Source organism: Temnothorax nylanderi, unplaced genomic scaffold (genome assembly GCF_030848795.1).
Source record: "Temnothorax nylanderi isolate EJ_2023f unplaced genomic scaffold, tnyl_v1.0 TNYL_tig0596_pilon, whole genome shotgun sequence".
In the NCBI taxonomy this organism is placed as follows: domain Eukaryota; kingdom Metazoa; phylum Arthropoda; class Insecta; order Hymenoptera; family Formicidae; genus Temnothorax; species Temnothorax nylanderi.
Window position 1 is genome coordinate 45,779 of NW_027249658.1, and position 13,934 is coordinate 59,712.

The 13,934-nt window shown below is 44.7% G+C and overlaps 3 protein-coding genes and 1 long non-coding RNA gene across 9 annotated transcripts in view; 2 read left to right on the top strand and 2 right to left on the bottom strand.

Moving 5' to 3' along the window:
- LOC139784195 (actin, clone 403) lies at positions 1 to 4,333 on the top strand. Of its 2 annotated transcripts, XM_071723364.1 has the most exons (5): positions 1 to 256; positions 338 to 444; positions 544 to 922; positions 1,046 to 1,281; positions 1,707 to 4,333. In XM_071723364.1, the coding sequence occupies exons 2-5, from the start codon at positions 367 to 369 to the stop codon at positions 2,094 to 2,096; spliced, it is 1,083 nt and encodes a 360-aa protein (XP_071579465.1). In that variant the 5' UTR covers positions 1 to 256; positions 338 to 366; the 3' UTR covers positions 2,097 to 4,333. The 2 variants fall into 2 exon arrangements, with proteins under 2 accessions (XP_071579465.1, XP_071579464.1); XM_071723363.1 differs by having other exon boundaries at positions 1 to 444.
- LOC139784191 (uncharacterized) lies at positions 2,455 to 9,607 on the bottom strand. Its single transcript, XM_071723353.1, has 4 exons — positions 7,613 to 9,607; positions 4,944 to 5,689; positions 4,654 to 4,872; positions 2,455 to 4,568 (listed from the first exon to the last, which is right to left on the bottom strand). The coding sequence occupies exons 1-4, from the start codon at positions 9,167 to 9,169 to the stop codon at positions 4,469 to 4,471; spliced, it is 2,622 nt and encodes an 873-aa protein (XP_071579454.1). The 5' UTR covers positions 9,170 to 9,607; the 3' UTR covers positions 2,455 to 4,468.
- Positions 9,601 to 13,934, top strand: part of LOC139784196 (uncharacterized) — a 26,464-nt gene continuing 22,130 nt past the window's right edge. The window contains exons 1-2 of the long non-coding RNA XR_011721496.1: positions 9,601 to 9,738; positions 9,836 to 10,002. This is a non-coding gene — a long non-coding RNA (uncharacterized lncRNA). The remainder of the gene's footprint in view (positions 9,739 to 9,835; positions 10,003 to 13,934) is intronic.
- The window catches only part of LOC139784194 (solute carrier family 2, facilitated glucose transporter member 1), a 25,163-nt gene continuing 21,558 nt past the window's right edge, over positions 10,330 to 13,934 (bottom strand). For all 5 annotated transcript variants that reach the window (XM_071723357.1, XM_071723358.1, XM_071723360.1 and 2 more), the window contains 3 exons: positions 13,358 to 13,922; positions 12,691 to 13,091; positions 10,330 to 12,596 (listed from right to left, as the gene is read on the bottom strand). In XM_071723357.1, the coding sequence (XP_071579458.1) occupies positions 12,249 to 12,596; positions 12,691 to 13,091; positions 13,358 to 13,922 (1,314 nt within the window). In that variant the 3' untranslated portion in view covers positions 10,330 to 12,248. The remainder of the gene's footprint in view (positions 12,597 to 12,690; positions 13,092 to 13,357; positions 13,923 to 13,934) is intronic.

The following is a 13,934-nucleotide window of genomic DNA, read 5'->3' on the forward strand; positions in this document are numbered from 1 at the left end:
GCGAAAGTATTCTTTCTATGTCTATATCAATGTAAAGGAAATCTATTAGTGTTAAATCAATTTATGAAATGTTATTGTTCATTTTTCTGAAGTCGTCGTATAAAAAGAGATACGTGTGTGCGTGGATCTGTGGGCGGAAGGAGGGGAGCTCATATAAAGCAACTCTTCTAGGAAGAAACGCAATGCTTCAGAAGCCAATGTCAGGCGAGAACGTTGTACCATCTAGTCTCTCGGTTGTTCTATTTATTTATCTACTGTAAGAAAAATTCACGTTCTGCTTCGACATTGCTAAAATCATCCGCTTAATATTATTCTAAAATGTGTGACGACGACGTAGCTGCGTTGGTGATTGACAATGGATCGGGAATGTGCAAAGCCGGGTTTGCCGGGGATGACGCACCTCGAGCCGTGTTTCCCTCCATCGTTGGAAGACCCCGATATCAGGTATGAAAAATATAGATATCCGATAGATAATTATAAATTTATTTAATTATAAATTTACTTAATTAAGCATAGTATATTTTAATCAAGAATTATTTTTAGGGCATTATGGTCGGCATGGGACAAAAGGATAGTTACGTAGGCGACGAGGCGCAGAGTAAACGGGGAGTTCTCACTGTTAAATATCCTATAGAACACGGTATCGTCACCAATTGGGACGACATGGAGAAGATCTGGCATCATACATTTTACAACGAGTTGAGAGTCGCGCCGGAGGAGCATCCCGTTTTGTTGACGGAGGCTCCCCTGAACCCTAAGGCCAACCGCGAGAAAATGACGCAGATCATGTTCGAGACCTTCAACACTCCGGCTATGTATGTTGCCATTCAGGCTGTCCTGTCTTTGTATGCGTCAGGACGTACGACTGGTATAGTGCTGGATAGCGGCGATGGGGTATCTCATACAGTACCGATTTACGAAGGTATTTCTCCCTGCTCGCTTCAATTTCTCATGATATACTCGTTGGTGCCTTGCGATCTAAAAATCAGGATCAATGTCAATTGTGTGCTTGATGTCGCAATATATTTTTTTCCTTTTTCTTCAGGATACGCCTTACCTCATGCGATATTGCGCTTGGATCTGGCCGGCCGCGACTTGACAGATTACTTGATGAAAATTCTGACCGAGAGAGGCTATACCTTTACAACTACCGCCGAGCGTGAAATCGTGCGTGACATCAAGGAGAAACTGTGTTACGTGGCCTTAGACTTCCAGCACGAAATGGCGACAGCTGCCGCATCGACTGCATTAGAGAAGAGCTACGAGTTACCGGACGGCCAGGTAATACTTTGGTTACTTGCCTTATTTATTATTGCCTACGAATGCATCGTTTACGTATTGTTCAATCAACGCGAAAGAGGAAGACTTCTCGATAGTGAAAACTGCATCTTTTAAATTGCGCTTGTAAAAAATCCAAGATCTTTTGAGAAAGAGCCAGAATTTCAACAATTATACTGAAATTTTTAAATTAGGCCTCTAACTTTACAAAGCTAATTTCAGTTAACTCGAAAATGATGTCTGAATTATAGATACGAAGAAATATAGATAGCTATGTAATCTGAATGTAATGAACGACGATAAGGAGGTAGTGTACGCTCATTAGCATTAATCGCGCGCATTTGCGTCGAGCGAGTGTTAACTCGTCATGGGTTGGCTAGCCGCGCGGTCAGTGGACGAAGACGTAACGGATAACGGTTTGATTCCAGGTCATCACAATCGGCAACGAGCGCTTCCGTTGCCCGGAAGCAATGTTCCAGCCGAGTTTCCTGGGAATGGAATCCTGCGGCATACACGAGACGACGTACAATTCGATCATGAAGTGCGACGTCGATATCCGCAAGGATTTGTACGCTAATTCGGTGCTCTCGGGCGGCACTACCATGTATCCGGGCATCGCCGATCGGATGCAGAAGGAGATAACGACCCTCGCACCGCCCACCATGAAGATCAAAGTAATCGCGCCGCCCGAAAGGAAATACTCGGTGTGGATTGGCGGCTCGATCCTCGCCAGTCTGAGCACGTTCCAGCAAATGTGGATCTCTAGGCAGGAGTATGACGAGTTAGGACCGTTCATTGTGCACAGAAAGTGCTTTTGAGATGCCATCATCCAGAACGCTTCTCAACCGATATTAATCTTTAGTGGACCGTATGCAAAATAACTGAAACAATATTTATTTTCTGAGTAATAATTTATTACTTCCTGAGTAATAATTTTCTTATTATGTTTCTTCACCCTTCACGCTTCTTGAAAAATGTTTACTCGCCAATAGTTTTCTTATCCTTGATCTTTTCCTTGATAGATGGATATTTTTTTAGCATTGATTCGCAACGAGTGAATGCTACATCTAATTATCGTCGATTCTCGTTTCATTGCATTCGCACGTACGGATGAATATTTTTATCTCTTTAAACGTTTGAATCTAGGAATTGGTGCACATTCAATGGAGCCATTGATTCGTCATTGAATGTCCTTTTTTATTTCTAAAATGTACTCGATGTTATATTACATAGTAGGACGTTTAAGGCGGATGTGACATTGGAGAGTTCTCCCTACGTCCCTCTTAAAAACTCTCATACAACTTTTGACACACAGTACATCTGCCGACATAACAAAATTCTCTTTGTTGACGCATATACATTATAAAATAATAATTTACATATTTTTTCTCATAGAACGTTATGTGTCGCATATATTTATAGATGTACTAAGAACTCAATCAGTAACTCCACAGCTAGAAAAGTTGTCATTTACAGGATATTGATAATTACATATCATCGTAATTACGTAGCATCGAATGCTGTTTTGTTCATGAAATTCTATTAATTTTCATGGACGGTTAATATATTATCTTACAGAATATATATATATGTATATATATTCCTTAAAAAGTAGAACGTAAAAAAATCTATTTCTAAAGAAAAATATATACAATTTTCATTTTCATTCATTCAAGATAAATTATTATGGATCAGACATCTTAAAAAATTATCTGATATCCACAGCAGATTGAAATATGCGAAAATAATATATCGTTATCTGCTTCAACTATCATTTGCGTCGATCCCTTTTATTCATAAGAGTACAGAGTTTCGTAACGCAAATAAAATCGAAATTATCACAAATCGTCTCGCATAGGATGCAGTGTCAGAATTCGGTACATATATGTATATATAGATATAGTTTTGTATTATGACAAAACCGTAAAGTAATTAATAACAGATATATCAACATTTGGAGATACGCACGAGAAATTCGTGAAAAATTAACATACATATAATTTCATTTACCAAATATATAATGCGCATCAAAGTATAGTTAACTTTAAATTTGATTGAATTGATTGTGCTAGAAAACGTGGTACTCAACTTGTACCTCGAATCGATAAAATTGGACTATTAGTCGCGATATCAATGACTATACAATTGTTTACGATGTCGAAAGTTCTCCGCCCGTCTTTCGGATTTTGACATCCAGCATGCAATATGCGCGGGAGCAAGAGTAGCAGACGCTATTACACCGAGGTCACTTATAACAATCTTATTTGTAATTTAATAAGTGTACAACATAGATTGTATCAAAAGGCGATCCAATTTCGTTTACAGATTTTCTCGAATGTTTCCTTAGCGAAAAGTCTATGAAAGTTATTCCATTAGGCCATCAAATTTTCGCAAAAAAATGTCAATTCAATTTCATCCAATAATCTGTTAGTGAGAGGAAGCGCACATTTTCTGAAACATTCTATACTATACATTTGTACTGTAAATTTTAGAGTTAACCAAACGCACGTTTTGCGACAACGCTTAATTGTTCAAGAATATCATCCTTTCATGTTAAATTATTAAGAAATGCAGAATTTATAAAATATTAAGAGCTACACAAGATAAAAAAAATCATTATATTCTTCCGTTATGTAACATTGTTTTATAACATATTTTTACGAAGTGTATATTATCAATAGACATGGTTTCATTAATCAATTTTTATAATTGATAGCAAAGAATGTATTCAGTTACAAAATAATATAAAGTGCTCCACATAATTGAAGCGTTCAAAAAAAGTTTTGCAAATATCGTCAACTCACTGAAAATGAAGCGGAAATATGGTCTGTAGTTGAAAAAATATTCAATATGTCGAATTAATATTTCGTTACGTTGTGATACTCACAGTTACATAAATAAAATGACCAACACCGAGTACAAAATGTAAATAGGATAGATGTATCAAACAAGTATTGTCGATGAATTTACTTAAATAAAAATGTAGAAAAAATAGATAAACTATACTATATTGCATATATTTAAAAAGTCAATAAAAATATCTTTGGTGCCCCTATTTCGCAACGAAAAACACTGTTTTAATTATGGCGTGAGAGAGGGAGCAATAGTATTTTCAAGAGTTTAAAACCGACGATACCGATAAAAATCAGTTCTGTCCACTTTTATAAAAAAAAAAAAAATTGTATATCTCCTAAACTTTTCTTCTACATGTAGATTTTCTTCTACCCGTTGAACGTTTAGGACGTCGACATTTTATTCGTGTTATATTTGACCAAGGTAAAGAAAATTCACTGAAAGATAAAGGTTATGCTAATTATAATATTTAATGTATCAACTACATAAGATTTGTATGTTTAAAGAAATAGACCCCCTTACCTTGGAGTGAAACTAGGAATAGGAGCGCCAAATGCAGTTACTGGCAAATGAGACTCTACTTGGAGACTTTGAATTTGTTCTATATCAGGCCACAAGGACGTTACAGTTTCCTCCTCCATGGACGAGGGACAAGGACCGGTATGATTGGTATTATAGCACGTAGCTTGATGATTTTGACGGTCCTGTCGTTGTTTTAACTTCTCTATATGTCTTTGTTCCCTAATATAATAAAATATGTTAGTGAAATTGTAACGTCTCAAAGAGACAGACGTCGAGCATATTCTACGAACCTTATCCTTTGTACATCCCACCGCTTTCTCCTCCTCTCGTCATTCTCCAATTTCAAGTGTCTCTTGTTAAAAATTTCATCGTCCAAATTCTCAGTTCCCTCCATTGTATAACAACTCGTATACATTTTTACTCTCCAGTTTGGAACTTCTAACGAATTACTCGGTTCTACTGGGCTAGACTGTTTAAAATGTAACGTATAAGTTGGGTCACCTACAGCTGTATAATAGTGTTCCTCCGTCGTGAGAAAGGATTCCTTCTTCACGAGAGATTTCGCCTTTTTGTCGCTCTTTCTATTGGTTTCGTGCAAAGTCTGACCTAATATCTTTTCTTGCACTCCATCGTTACTGATGGTGGACGAGCAAGAGAGCCCTCTTTTCTTTTTACTCCCCGTAGACAAGGGAGTCGGGTCCGATCGTCTCTTCTTTTTCTCTTCCCACTCGAAGCTCGTCTCGTTATTAACCTCTTGTTTTATCTCCAGTTTAATTTGATTATCGTGCGGTTCTTGCTTGACAGTGGTGATGCCGCCGCTAGTGTTGAGGCGTATCTTGAAGCTCTCGTGCAGGGTGTTGCTACCCTCGCACTGAACATTCCTGTGCAGTTCGCTGGTCGAAGGTACGTTGACCGAATTGACACTGGTGGGCGAGCAGGCGCCTAAATGTTCCGAACCGGTAGAATTCTCGCTACACTCGGACCTCAGCTTCTGAAGGCTCACCCGCCTTTCCATACGCTCCAGACGCAGTTTCAGCTGTAACAGACAAATACAAACCCCATTCCATGGTTTGACACGATTGACACGATAACCTAATAAATAGTCTCGCGATCGTTTTTACACGCCGAGATTTAAGCTTTAAACGTTATTTACACTTCTCGTGTACCGTCCGTACACGATCTTTCTCTCCTCGCAAATCATGTTAAATCGAAGGTCCGTGCCTGGACCTGGACCGTGGACCGTGGACGTCCCTCAGTTACCCTCGCACCTGAAGGGAGGTTAGTCCGATAGACTCGCGCCGTTAACGAACGTATCGCTCGCAGGGGCACAATTCGAGAAACTGGACTGACCCGCGACACAACCCGCACCGGTTTCCCGACCGCGATCGGCGATATACCATTTATTTAGCCGCACGGCGCGATCGCGGTTTCCCCCTCGATTCAACTGTCATTTTCAAACCGCGAAAACGCGCAGAACGTCGTTGCTCTTCGCGGAGGAACTCTCACAAACTCGCAGCTCGCACGTCTCTCACCCTCGTCCCATGCTCACATTCTCACTCTCACACACACGCACACATTCTCTCTTTCTCTCTCTCTCTCTCCTCGCGGTCTCAATGCGGAAGTAGCGCCACCACATGTTGACATCGCGCAAACTGACCTTCACGGTTAACTTGTTCCCCGCGTGGTACGCTTAGGTTAGGCGGGCCGCGCGGGAGGGAGAACGGAGCAGAACGGAGAAGGCGGGATTGACACTCGCGGTCGCGGCTCGCGGCAGGCATCACGGGCATGTGCGCGCACTGCGCAGCGCGTTTTTACAAAATGGTGCCAAAGTCATCGATGTGGGATCGCCGGCGTTCCGCGGCCACGGCCAGAAAAAGAGCGGGATTGGCGGGCGAACGGAAATACGCGCGACGCTTAGGTTAGTGCGCCCGAGCCTCTTTATTTATCGTCGATGACGACGTGAAGCGAGAGCGGGCCGCTCCAAGCTGCGTTGACGTATCTGCGACCGCAACCTTCTCTCGCGATTTTTTTCGGAAATACGCGCATAATTGTGAATGAGCGCGAAGGCGGAACGTCTGGAGCCCGCCGCGCCAGCGGATCTCGATATTTCTATCTCGAGAGCCTCGAGAGCAAGTGACGGCGGAACGAGCGGGTCGGGCTCGGGCACGAGAAAAGAATTTATCTTTTCTCATCCCGTCATCCGCGACTCGGAGCCAGGTCACTTTGCCACGAACTCTGCGCGGATCCTCGCGAATGCTTTTGGCTTCACCTCCGGGGACAGTCCGTCTCTCGGCATTTAGGCTCTCTTTCTCGAGAGAATCTCAAGTACACGTGATGCAATTATCGCGGACGCTTACGCAAAAATCCCGACCGCCGCGGGCAAACGGGATTGGAGTTGGAGGACGAATCGGGTTTTGAATTGAAAACTCGCTCGATGACTCACCGCCACTCACTTCACCTCATTCCGCATCTTTCGACTTAAAAGATGAAAGCGATCGCACTTTCGAAGATTGAAAGGCTCCTCGCGCTAAAATAGATCTCCATGCGCGTCCGTCGAGGGTCGAGTTCGCGGTTTTCGACAACCAAAGAGATCGAACGAATATTTATAGGAGGTAGGTGCATTCAAAAGGATCAGCAGTCAGTTCCACTCTGCGAATACAAACATTTGGGGATCAGAGATTTAAACATTTTTCTGTGTTTGTTTACATCAACGTTGTCACAACCATAATTGAATCACTGAAAAAATCACGCGGGTCTTTGCATACAATAAAACTCCGATCTCCACCTCCCCGAGATCCGAATTCACACAATTTCGCAGAATGTATTTTTCTTTAATTGAACAATCCGTCGCGAGAGGAGAGACTCGTCGGTTGAAAAAGTAAATAAAATGAAAAAAAAAATGTAAAAAAAAAAGATTAAAAATTAAAACTAAAAGAAGCTTGTCGTCCCGGGCGTGTACCGTCTCGTTTTCCTGGCGCAGCGCGGCGAGAAGCTTGTCCTTGGTGACGATCTGCTCGGACTGCTGCTGGATAAGGTCGAGGTGGAGCAGCAGCAGCTCCTTCAGGTGCTTGACCTCGGTGAGATCATTGTGACGGGGCTCGTTGCCGCGCAGCGGACTGACGCCGAGAGCGGTGGCCGCGGTGGCGGTGGCGGCCGCGGCCGCGGCCGCGGCGGCCGGCGCAGCACCGTCGGTCATGCTGGCGTACATATGATCGAAGTCACATGGGAAACTGAGGATACCGGCGGCCGCGGTGGTGGCGGTGCTCTTGCCGTCGCCGTCCACCTCCTGAAACTCGGAATTGCGCGCGCTGGTGCAGCCGCCGCTGCCGTTGTTGCCGTTGGCACCGTTGGCACCGCTCCCGACGTTGCCCATCGTCATCATCGCTGCGGAGGGATTGCCGTTGCCGTTGCCGCCGACGTTCGTCGTGGTCGCTGTCATCATAGCCGAAGACGACGACGACGACGACGATGAGGATGACGACGACGAGGAGGATGACGACGATGACGACGATGACATCGCGACGGGGTTATTACCGGCGCGAATGGCGTTCGCTACCGCCAGCGGCGACGACGTTGTCGTCGTTGTTGCGTTGGACAGGTGCTCGTTCATCGCCGCGACCATGTTGCCGCGCTTGTGGTAGCGGCGACGGTCACGGTCCTCGTCCTCGTCCTCGTCCTCGTTATTGTCGTCGTCGTCGTCGTCGTCGTTGTCGTTGTTGTCGCGGAACGACGGCGCGACGTCAACAATGACGACGGTAGCGACGTTGTTGTTGCCGCTCCTGCTCCTGCTCCTGCTCCTGCTCCTGCTACTGCCGAGCGGTCTCGCGTTGGTGCTACCGGCGTCTAGCGACAGCGGCGTCGTCCCGGCGCACCTCGGCGGAATCTCGCGATTCTCGTGGCGGTCCGTCGACGTCGCGGCGACGTCGTTACCGGCGTCGTCCCTGCCTGCGTTGGGAGCGCGCGTTCTCGCGCCTGTCACCGAGGACGATAGCGCGTCGGCGGCGTAGACGTAACAGCGAGAACCGCCGCCGCAGGTGCGCGGTACTGTTGTCTCGCGGCAGAAATTCACTGGCGTCGCGATCGTGTCGCGGGCGTCGGGCAACGTCACGTCGCGGGGGCCGTCCGCGGCGCCACCGACGACGCCGCCGGTAAGAACGGTCGCAACGGCGAGTACCCCCCTTCCGTTCCCAGTGATATCAGGGTTATTATTACTCCTCTTCCCACCACTACCGGCACTACCACCACCGACGCGAGAACCGGCACCGCCACGAGACTCACGAAAGGTAAAGACACTTCCACCACCACCACCACCACCACTGCCACCACCACTCTTGCCGCCCACGCTCACGCGGCCCGCTCCACCCCTTCCACCGCCCCTGTTGACCCCGTTGCCGCTAATGCCGCTGACAGCGCCGGCCGCGGCCGCAGCCGGAGCAGCGTCGACGCTCCTCTGCCTCCTCTCACCGTTCACGACGAGTCGCTCGGAGTGCTCGGACAGCGAGCCGACGCTTGACATCTTCTCGACGCGACCGCGGTCGCGGTTCCGTCGCCGACGCTCTCGCGGCGGCTACCGCGAGCATCCGTGGCCGCTACGAGCATGCCACGCGCTCGCCCCCCGCACATTAAGCGTCTCTGTCTCTGACGTGTGCGCGCCGCCGCCGCGGCGACAACAATGCGAATGCCGCCACCGTCGCCACCGCCGCCGCCGCCGCTAGCCGCAGCCGTCGTTGCCGTCGCCGTTTTCGTCTCGACCGCCGTCCTCGTCGTCCTCGCCGTCGTTCGGCCACCTCTCGAGCGAACGCGACGCGATACGATTAAAAACACGGAGTCTCAGCTGTAACTTTTTCCACCCTCTGCCCTATCGCTCGCAGGGGGAATTGTCACAACGTTACGAACGATCGCGAACGCTAGCGAGCACGCACGAGGTGTGCGAGCGCGGCGCCTCCGCTTCGTGTTTACTCCAACCTCCAATCCAACGGCTCCAAACTCCAGCGAGACCAAACGGGAGTACGAGACGTCAGACGGGACGATCGACCCGCGCGCCGCGTCGCCTATATACTTCTCTCGGACTCACAATCAGTTACCGTCGGTATTTCCCTCCATTCTCCTCCATCAGAGGCCGGCACCTACTTATACAAATTAGGGTAATCTGGGTAATGAAGAAATGTAATTGACATTTCAGAAAAAGAGATTGGGGAGCAAAGGCGCCAACAAGGGCAACAAGTTCCTCTTCACGATTGCGGTTGATTTGCGGCTTGCCGGCGCTTTACGTACAGCGTTGTTTTCTTCACCTCGCCAAAAGAACCACGAGTATATAATGCTTGTCGAGAAAACAACGTACGGTAAGTGGTAAGTAGAATCGAATGATTGATAAATCTTTGAATCTCGGAATTATCGTACACGCCGCGCCATCCGACGGGATTCTCGTCCGAATTTATCAGACATTGTAAAGTTATAATTTATAACTATAGAGTCCTATAAACGTATATGTGTAAAATATTCTCTAAATTATATGTATATCTTACGTCGTTTTGAAAAGTGATTTGAATGTAGCATCTTTTGTAAGGAGAAAATCTGATCAGGTGGCTAATTAGTTAATCGTTATCAATATCATTATTACGTAAAAGGCTTTTTTAGTAATACGAGTAATATAAGTAGTAGAAATATATTCATGTGTTTCATTCTTGATATTCCTTTTTATTTCGATGATATATATCGGCATCAAGTATTATAAAACTCTAACGCCTCTTGACAACGTTTAATAACATTTAACAACACATTTTATAGGCGGACATATCGATATAGAGATACTAAATTTTGATCAATTGTCATATAATTATAGTAACTAACTGTTCGCGTACGAACGATACATTACCAGGTCTAACGTTGTTCTTTTTGATTGGCAAGAGTTTACAGATTTATTTATAAAAGAATCATCTAAACCTAAGAGCTAAAATATGTATACCTGCGTTGCAAAAACTTATACGATAATTAACAATCAATTAACTAAAAGATATATAATATATGAGAACTATTATTTACAGTTTTGCGACAAGTTGAATCGTTTGCGATTAATATACATGGTATATACGTGTGTGGATAACATCCTGAATACATATACATATAATAAATCTGATCGATAAAATCTTTTTCAAATCACACATTCGAACGAAATAGATAAAAATCGGTGATTTATTTAACGTTATTATCATAAACTTAGATGCCTTCTGTTTTCTACAATAAATCCGTTTAAACGGTTATTACAAATGAGTATTCCTTGAGAGGCACGGGCACAGCGTCAAAATAAAACATTGTATCCCGCACCTGCTATTTACGAGATAACGATCAGCTAGGTTCCTGAGTTACATTTAGTATGTTTTCTTTTACGTTTATGTATACACAAATTGAAATTAATCTAAATAATTTAAAAATATGACAACGTTGATACATTCTTAAACATTAATCAAATCTACATGCATACATAAATATAATTATTTTCTACGCTATGCACAATACTAGTCTTTACATATTTTTGTATTTACAATTATCCTAACAGCATTCTTCCCATACTCGTTCGAATAAAACTTACATCTCGGTTTACGTATAATAAAATATTCTTTAAATTTCTATTACAAATTATATCTCATAAAAAGGCAATTAATACCCTCTTCACTCATCGACATAATCGCGTTTCTATTTCTTTTTTTTTTTTTTTATTACTTTAGACAGTAACGCGATGCGATTATTCAGTAGTGGGAACGCAAGTTTTTCACGCCGCTATCATAAAACTGCTATATTCTATAAAAAATACCCCAATTGTACTCGATTATTGATTTAAAATATGGTATACAACTTCGCGCCATACCGCGTTAAAAATTCGTTTAGCGAAGCGATACGGATCTGTCGATGTAAAACGAAACGTTCGGTAATAAAAATAAAATCAGCCAGCGCATAAGATTCTTCCAACGTTATACTCCGTCCACGGGTCTTTTCATGACTAGAACTGTAATTATTCGTACAGGTAATGGCGTACATTATTGTTCGAAAAGCCTTTATAAAAGAATCATGTTTCCTAAGCTGTTTCGCGCCATTTCAATTCTTCTCCTTCCCATAACTTTCTTCGCTGGATGCAACATAGGAACTGATATTAAGTTTACAACTTAATAAACCCCAGAGCGAAATGTGCGCGCGTTCGTGCAACTCGACTTGGAACGGAGTTTTTGAGTTAAAGAAACTAAGAACAAAACACGCTAAAAAGTTAAATAATTATATAACAAAAAGTTAAGATTCCCGGATTTCTGTAGATTGGCACGATTGCGGGTTATAACTACGCCGAATACATTGCAGCACACATCGCGATTACACACAAATATTCACCGAGTATCCTTTCGATGAACTTTGATATTGCGTACGGACAGAATATTGGAAGCGCGTTGATAGACCATAGAATAGTGTGCCACTTTTGCCAGACCAGACGCTGAATTTCTCGACACAGACAGAGAAAGAAAAAAAGAGAACGAACGCAGTCATCGTTCATACGGTCATCGTGCCGACTTTGTTCTTGAAAAATATTTTACCCATTTGGACTATATTCTTCATTGATACGATATTTGTCTGAACATGCTGCTGATCTCCTCTACAGTTTTGTTCTTCGTCTCCGGTACTTTCTTGTATATGAATATCGTGAAGAACAACTGCAGCACCGCAAAGATGATGAACACGTAAGCGCCTAGCACTTCCTGCAGCGGCAAGAAGCCGATGCTAACGATGAAGTTCGCGGTCCAGTTGACGGCGATGGCGATGGAGGTAGCGGATGGTCGGGCGGATTGACTGAACAACTCTGACACCAGGAACCACGGAATACTTCCCGGTCCAGTGGCGAAGAGGACGACGAACATGATGACAAGCACGATCGATAAATACGCTGCTGCCCGCGACGTTTCCTACAATGCGTAAATAAAAAGTTCGATTGCGATCTCAACGTCTTTCGAGAGCTATTGTACATATTGACTAACTAAAGGACACAAGAATACTTACAGCGAATACGAGACAAATGGCGAGTAAGACGGTATCCACGAACATGCCGGAGAATCCGACCAAGAGTAGCGTTTTTCTGCCTGCCTTCTCTACCAACACCAAAGAGATGATGGTCATTAAGACGTTCATCGCGCCGACTCCCATCGTGGCGTTTTGGGCGGCATTCTTGTCGAGCTGCGCCATCCTGAAGATTTTCGTTGAGAAAAACATGACGGCGTTTATGCCGGATAGTTGCTGGGCGAACATAATCATGATTGAGATGAATAGTGGAATGCGAAGCGTTGGATTTACAAACAGCTCACGTAGAGTGACCTTCGGCACCAGTTTCACCGATTCGTACTCTGCCCGCATCTCTTCCATTTCGTCGTGAACTTCGATCGTACCGCGCAACCAGGATAGCCCTATTGGGGAGAAAAAAAAACGATTTCTGTGAGAAAGACAAACAGTCGGACAAAGTCGACAGAGCGGACAAGTGTCGAACAAAGAATTCGAATATATTCTATGATGACGCATTCAAAACGACGGATTCAAAAAAGACAATCGATTCACGATTTCACGATTTCGAAGACCGAATACTCAGGAATAAACTCTTTTCAAAGTATTTTTTTTATAAGCTGCATCCTACATTCGTTATTTGCGTGCTGTAATAAATTATACTCTTCCTTACCTCTTTGCGCATCCATATCCTTGCCGCGGCTAAGCAACAGGTATTTGGGACTCTCGGGGCAGAAAGGCAACGTGCACATCTGGAAGATCGCTGGTACGATCGTTAGACACAGCAGTAACGGCCATTGCTCGGCGGTACCGAGGATTTGCTCCAGGCCGAGGATCTGCGATACCAGAATCGAGATGGTGATGACGAGCTGATAGACCGTGCCCACGGCGCCGCGCAGATGCACGGGCGAAATCTCGGCCAGATACATCGGCGCCAGGCCAGCGTTCAGCCCGGAATTTATACCGATCAGGAACCTGCCGACGATTATCATTTCGTAGCTCTTCGCCGCCTTGGCGCTACCCTCGAAAATCACAGTCAGGAGGACCAGGATGTTGTTCAGCAGCAGACCGCCCTTTCTACCGAAGCGGTCCGCCACCCAGCCCACCAAAGAACCACCTATCATTCCACCGACGCAGAATATCGATACCGCCAACGACCAGATTAACGTCACCTCCGTCTTTTCCGTTGGGACACCCGTGCGATTCGTCTTCAGGTCTTTGATCCAGTCCTCAATAAGCTAACAAATGTT

What these genes read in the sequence shown, in the direction of transcription:
- LOC139784195 (XM_071723363.1), top strand. Translation starts at nt 319, where the DNA reads ATGTGTGACGACGACGTAGCTGCGTTGGTGATTGACAATGGATCGGGA. An exon ending in TTGGAAGACCCCGATATCAG is followed by an intron (nt 445 to 543) that starts GTATGAAAAATA and finishes AATTATTTTTAG; the next exon opens with GGCATTATGGTCGGCATGGG. An exon ending in TACAGTACCGATTTACGAAG is followed by an intron (nt 923 to 1,045) that starts GTATTTCTCCCT and finishes CTTTTTCTTCAG; the next exon opens with GATACGCCTTACCTCATGCG.
- LOC139784191 (XM_071723353.1), bottom strand. Translation starts at nt 9,169, where the DNA reads ATGTCAAGCGTCGGCTCGCTGTCCGAGCACTCCGAGCGACTCGTCGTG. An exon ending in TGCGCCAGGAAAACGAGACG is followed by an intron (nt 5,690 to 7,612) that starts GTACACGCCCGG and finishes TGTCTGTTACAG; the next exon opens with CTGAAACTGCGTCTGGAGCG. An exon ending in ATTCCTAGTTTCACTCCAAG is followed by an intron (nt 4,569 to 4,653) that starts GTAAGGGGGTCT and finishes TTTATCTTTCAG; the next exon opens with TGAATTTTCTTTACCTTGGT.